At 41.9% G+C, this 7,132-nt stretch overlaps 1 protein-coding gene across 1 annotated transcript in view; it reads right to left on the reverse strand.

Moving 5' to 3' along the window:
* Window positions 1–3,738, reverse strand: part of ABHD12 (abhydrolase domain containing 12, lysophospholipase) — a 63,384-nt gene extending 59,646 nt beyond the window's left edge. The window contains exon 1 of the mRNA XM_016124526.2: window positions 3,398–3,738. Coding sequence (XP_015980012.1) covers window positions 3,398–3,588 — 191 coding nt within the window. The 5' untranslated portion in view covers window positions 3,589–3,738. The remainder of the gene's footprint in view (window positions 1–3,397) is intronic.
* Window positions 3,739–7,132: the final 3,394 nt, after the last annotated feature.

The following is a 7,132-nucleotide window of genomic DNA, read 5'->3' on the forward strand; positions in this document are numbered from 1 at the left end:
TTTAATAAAGCTATAGAAAACACTAAAATAATCATAAAGACGGAATTAAAAAAGTAAATTACAGACTTAATGGTGTTAAATTAGTAAATAAACTGTTAATAAATACAATCTGATTACACAATAACAGAGGTACCACTGAAGATCCAATAATAATGATTCAGTAATATAAAGTCCATTATTATAACTGAGGTCAAAGGAGAAAATCTATGTGATCATTTCAGAGATGCTAAAACAGCATTTGATAAAATTCAACAACCATTTCCGATTAAAAATAAACAAAGCGGTAGCAACACACCCCTTGGTAAAATAACCCATGTGGCAAAAACACTAAAAGCAGTCTCATTAAAGTCAGGAACAAGACAAGAGTACCTAGTATTATCTCTATTATTTAACTTTGTTCTGAACATACAATCCAATCAGAAAAGAGAAACTAGAGACATAAATTAGAAAATAAAGGACAAAATTCTTATTATTTGCAGCCAACATGATGATATACCTGGAAAATCCAAGAGAACCAACTGCAAAAACTACTAGAAACTAAGATTATGTAAGTTGCTAATTATAAAATTATTAAATATAACAATAAGAATATGTAACATAAGAAAGTATTCTTTTAATCAAAACAAAAAAGATAAAACAACAAGGAATAAACTTAAGGAAAGTACAGGATTTTGAAATAAACCAACTTAAAAAAAGACGTTTCTGAGAAAATTAGGGAGATGTATGTAGATTGGATATTAGATAATATTAAATTATTACAGATAATAAATTGTTAATTTTGATAAATATAATAGCATGAGGGTTATATATATTTCAAAAAGTCCTTATTTGTTCAAGACATATTGTGAAATATTTATGGATGAAAACATTTATTTTAAAATAGCCTAGTCCCCCACCCTGAAAAAAAAATGGAGGGAGAAGGGATAGATGATTCAAGATTAGCAAAACACGGAAAACTGTTGAAACAAAGTGATGGATACACAGACGTTCATTATATCATCTTCTCTACTTTTGTATATTTGAACATATATACACAATAGAGAGTTAAAAGAAATATACAGGGAGGACCCAAACAAAAGGGGGTCATGAAAGATATAAACAATCCCAAAGGTATATAACAGGCTTAAAAAACATATAAAAATAGCTACCTTATCATTAAGAAGTGCAAATTAAAGCTACAACTCAGATGTCATTTTCATCAATCAAACAGAAAAGATCAAAATATCCAGTACTATTCGATATTGGGGGAGGCAGCTGACACTGCTGGAGGAATACAAATCACCATAACTTCTTTGGAGGGCACTTTGGCACTACCTTTCAAAGTTATAAATGCACACCCCTTGGCCTAGCAATTCCACTTCTGGGAATTTATCCTAGATCGTCATTCATTCAACAAGCATTTTCTCTCACCTACTATGTGCCAGGCACTGGAGAATAGAGGTGGAGAAAACAATGTCCCTACTCTCGTGGGGCTTCTATTCTTGTGGAAGAGAAGACAACTCATAAGCAAGGCAAGTATGCAAACAATTACAAGGTCAGGTAAGGGATCAGTGTAATAAAGAAAAACTAACAGAATAAGGGATTGGGGATGGCATGGAGGCTATTTTGGATCTACTGGTCCGGGAAGGCTTCTCAGAGGAGGTGATAGTTGGGCAGAAACCTAGATAAAGGAGAAAACAAAGCAACAGAATGTCCAAAAGAGCATTAAAGGCAATAGGGAAGGAAGCCATTGTATAACACAAATTTGGCCTTTCTGTCCTCTGCTTTTCTTTAATTCCCCTAACAGTCTTTTGTTTATCCAAAGGATATGCGCATACTGAAATGTCTGTCTCCCATATAAAAATAAAAATAATCAAATCCTTATAGGTAATCTTTCAAGGAAGGTGTCAGGCCAGCATTGTTTCTCCAAACCTTACTGTGCATTACAGCTTTATTTCTTTAAAGAATTTCTCAATCTAAGTGTTATTCCAGGCCCGTTAATAAAAGTGCATTAAAGCTAATCATGAGTTTTTAATGCAAATAAACCTTTCCACAGAAAAGAAAACACAGTAGTTTCACAAAAGGTATTGACTGTTAGATAATTTCATACAAAAACAAAAATACTGTCAGTTCCTGACTTTTGGAGAGGAAGGTAGGAACCAATGACTTAGAGTCTATAGTTTAATTTCATGATCTTTTAAGAAATGAAATTGAAAATTTGAAGGAGCCATTCAGTTATTTATCCAAATACCCAGGTTTTAAATTGAACGATCTTTTAGACAATGTAGTTGATATTTTTAGGGGCTATCTGGATAAATATTTTACACTGAAGTGGCCAGTGTCAATTAAGGGCATTCCAGCTGACCCTAAATAAAATGACTCTGTTACAACATTGAGAACATACTAACTTCTTCTGACACCAGAAAACATCAGGACTTCAAAATTCCAATGAATGATATGTTCTACAAACAGCCAGATAATTAAGAAACCAGCTTATGGAAAGAGAAATTTGCCCGTGTAAAATATGCTCCTATCTCAATTTTGAAATCAGCTTTACATAAACGCGTTCATCTACATCTACGCAAAGGGAGCACACAAAAGGATTTCCCAACATTATGGAGATTCTCAAGGAGACAACTCCTGTGGACAAATTCCAAGCATCAGGAGCCACCTGCACAGCAAATGACAGGTTTCTCCCAAACAGCTGTGGATGGGGCGTAGCCTTCCTTTCCCTTGGACACAACAACCCATTTAACCTTTCCCCCAAAGGTCTAGCAGTTCTGAGCAGAGAATGCCACTTCTGACAACCAGATACCCCAGAAGAATTTCCGAAGTGAGAAAGGAATACGAGTCAGCTTCCGCACACGCCAACCTAGTGAGAAGGGCGCTGGGTTTTGAGTCCAAAGCAAAGAATATCCACCGCGAGCCAGAGCTCTCAGGGTCTGGCGCCCGCCCTTCCGCGTTCTACCTCCCACCTCCCCAACCCCACCCTCTATTCTCCCACGCGGAGTTGTGACTTCTCCGCAGCTACAAGTCCCTAGGAAAGTCGCTTCTGCAGCCCATTACTAAAGGAGCCCCCAATGGCTCACCTGGAAAAGGATTGCGGTACGGGGCTGAGTTCGGAGTGCTGAGTGGGTGCGGGGCCCAGAAGAGGACCCTAGGGGCGTGAGGATGCAGTCACGAGCGCTCCTGCGAGAGGGCAGGTACCAGGGGAAGGGATGTGGGGATTCAGAGAAAGGGGAGAATCCCGAGGGGAGGGCGTCCGGAGGTTAGAAGACACCGGGGGAATGGAGGGTAGGTGTAGGACACTCCTGCAGACAGGTAACTCATGGCAGGGTTGGGGGATTTCAGAGCGGCGTGAGGCCCCACCTGCAGGCCAGGTAAGGGGGCACCGCCCCTGCGCCACGCTTCACCTCACCTGCCTAGCGCCCGCTTCATGTCCGCGTCCGCGGCGCTGCGCGTCTCGCCCGGCCCCTTGCCAGCCAGGCACAGGTTCCGCTGCAGGCTGCGGTCGGCGTCCAGCACCGCGGCGGCCGAGCCGGAGGTAGACGAGCCCGAGGCGGCGCAGCGCTCATGCTCCAAGGCGACGGGCTCAGTCCGCTTCCTCATCCCGCGGCCGACACGGCCAGTCGCCAATGGCGCCCGCTGGCCTTGTCCACGCCACCCTCGCCGCAGTCACCGCCGCTGAGGGAAGACGCCACTGCCGGGACCAGCAGTCCGTCACATCCCACACCCAGGCCGCGGCAGCTGACTACCGACGCGCGCCAGGGCCGGGCCGGCCACACAGACCAATCAGAGCCTGGTTCCCGCCGGCCCCGCCTCCGGCCTACCTACTTCCTGGCTCCACCAGGAGCGAGCCTGGCATCCTGGCGCCGACTCGTAGCCATCTTGGAGAAGGGAATACGTAATTGCGCTGCGTCTTGTCGCGGCAGACCTGAGCAGAAGAGTCTTGCTGTGCTGGAGTTTGGGCGTGGTCCCAGGGGTGGGGCTGCCGCCTCCTGTGTGCTCAGCGTCGTACTGCCCAGATCTGTGGCCTGAACAGAAAGAGGATGCCGGCCAGAAAGGGAGAACCCTCAGAGCCGGAGCCAGCCTAGGTTTTCTGACTTTCCTCTAAGGCTGAGACGCAATCTGGATCATCCCCTGGAAATATCCTTATAAAAGTCTATAAGAATAAAAAGAAAAAGGTAACAAGTCTCAATTCTTTTGTAATTACAGATTTATAACAATTTTCTCACAAGAACTTTACCTAAAAATAATATGCTTTCCGGTAGCTTTTTTTTTTTTTTGAAACATCAATGTATACATATTTAATTTTTGCTTTCGGGTTGAACATTGGAAAACTGAGCTGCATAAACAATTTACTTTTTAAAACCCTGTATTAGATTTTAGATTTTTATAAGGCAGTTAGATTTAGCTGATGGGAAAATCCATTTCGAAGATAAATTCCCACTTGTGAAACAAGTTAAATATTAATTCAACCTATATAACAAGAGAAAAGAAAAAAGGCACTTTCACAAATTTAGTTTTATAGCTTTGGCTTTCTTTAATATGCCCTCCCCCTTTTTAAACAAACGATCTACAACCAAGAGATTTGCTTACTTATTACAGAGTAACTTGAAATTTCAACATTTGCATTTAGTGAAAACTATTGGCAATTGATAATTTAAGACCAATTAGAAATGCCTTTAGAAATTCAGTAGCTCCTTATATTAGCATTGTAATTATACTTAGAAATTGCAAAACAGTATCATTTACCATATTACTGAATATCACAACAAGCATTAATATTTATCCAAATACACTTGAAATTTAAATGGTAAATTCTTAACATACTGGAGGTTGGGAATCCAGCAACTAAACTGTAAACAATTTTTTTTACTCTAACGTTGAATCTGGAGGAGGAGGAGCAGGAGGAGGAGGAGGAGGAGGAGGAGGAAAAGAAGAAGAAGAAGCAGCAGCTGGAGAGAAGAGAGTAGGGGTATTGTCTCTTTTGCTGGTACTAGGCCTTGCCCATACAGTCATCAACTCTTGGTCTACACTTACTTTCAGAGTGGTCTTATCCAGGCTTTAAATACCACCCCACATATTTGTATCTCTAGTCCACACCTCTTCCTTGAACCCTAAACTCCTCTATTCAATGGTCTACTCATCTACTCTGATATCCTTCAGGCACCTAAAATTATGTTAAAAGCTGAGCTCCCAACTCTTCTCCCACTCACAGGTCCAACCATAACCTTCCCCACCTCTTGTGAGAATGACAACTCCATCCTTGCAGTTCCTCAGGCCAAACGCTGGGGTCATGATTTCTCCCTTCTTATGCCACAGCAGGTCTTGTCAAATCTCCTTTCAAAATCTATCCAAGATCCAACCACTTCTTAACAACTGGGTGAAGCTGCCATCATCTCACACTTGGATTATTTTAATAGCCCAAGTGGTCTCCTGCCTCTACCTTTGCCTCTGTCTGCTTAACTCAGGTGCCACAAAGATCTTTTTAAAAACCTAGGTCCAGTCCTGTCACTTTTTTGTTCAAAATACTGTAGTGTCTCCCCATCTCACTGAAAATAAAACCAAAAGCTTATCTTTCCTGAGCTTCTCTAGCCTTTGATGTAGTCTCAGCCACCAGTACCTCCATTGCTTACCCTGATCCAGAGTCACTACCTCCTTACTAATGCAGAGGCCCCCAGGGGAGATGTGGGTGGCATGTGTGCCAGCCACCACACATCCCTCCTTGGGGCCTTTGCACTGCATTCTTACCTAGAATTCTCTGCCCTCCCTATGGCCCCATATCCACATGGCTTCCTCCCCACTTTAGGTTGTGCCGCCTTTGTACACTAACTCAAAACTCTTAGGCCCTCTCACCATTATTCAGTTCACATTATTCTTCTTAGTGCTTTTCTGTTTATCATCACTGTATCTGTATCTGTATATTGCTGTTTTCCCACACTAGAACATAGACTGAGAGCAAGGACTTTGTTCACTGCTTTATCTTCAGTGTCAAGAACAATGCCTAGTACACAGTAGACACTTTGTAAATATTTGCTGAAGGGATAATGAATCATCACAACCCCTCAGAAGTGTGTACTGTTGTCCATACTGGACAGGTAAGGAAGTGAATCTCAGGCCTGGGGTTCGAAATTAAAAAGGTTATGGCAAAGGAAGGTTGTGGATGCTGGTGACCTTTGGATCACAATCCTGTAGCATGGTCCACTATAGAATTGTGTATTTAATAAAAACGCATAGCTAAACTATATCTTACTGTAGAGCCGAACTGTTGCTCAATGTAAGAATAAGAATCAGGCTTTGTAGGCCATTCCCGTGCTCATTTCTCAGATCACACATCCACTATATATGTATTTGAGAAAGAGGAACCTAGATTCCAGCATCGGCTAGAATGAATCCAAGCCATACTGCTTTTAAAAAATTCTTTCTTTAAAAAAAATAGCCAAATAAAATGAATTTCCTATAGCAGTAATTTCCATCTTTGATTCTATATGGTTATGAAAATTTCTGTAATCCCGTAAACAAGAATATGACCATTGCAGGTTTGTGTTAATAGAAAGCATTTTTACTGCTCTGTAGACCTTGTGACTATTGCTATTTTACAAATATTTTGTAAATAACTTAAATTCAAAGGTGGTACTGTGGAATTGAAAGCTTAAATACAGAGTTTGTGTGACCTTGGGCAAGTTATCTAACTTCTGTGTCCCAATCAGTACCAAGAGTCTTAATAACCACTTTAGGGTTAATTCTGAGAATAAAATATTTGTCACAGCTCCTATCGCACAGGAGATAACCAGTAAAAGTTGGTTTCCCTTCATTATAGAACAAAATACCCACACTGCAAAACTGAACAAAGGAAACGCTGTGTCTTAACAATGTACACCAAGTTTCTGGGCCTTCTCAACCTCACAATGCGCACCCCTAAACAAAAATGAATGACTCAAAGGGAAAAAGGAAGTTTGCGAGATGTGCATTCATCTGGAGCTGTGCTGCGTGCAAAGTCGCTAGGTTTGCGGCCTGGGGACTCGGAGAAGAATCTCTGCTCAGTTTACAGGCTCGCATTGAGGGCCGCTCACTCTCCTCCATTACCCGGGCTACCCCACGCTTGTACTGCGTGCAGCACAGAGGCTGTGTGTCCCTTTGCGGTCACCGT

This window comes from Rousettus aegyptiacus, unplaced genomic scaffold (genome assembly GCF_014176215.1).
Source record: "Rousettus aegyptiacus isolate mRouAeg1 unplaced genomic scaffold, mRouAeg1.p scaffold_m13_p_12, whole genome shotgun sequence".
NCBI lineage: Eukaryota > Metazoa > Chordata > Mammalia > Chiroptera > Pteropodidae > Rousettus > Rousettus aegyptiacus.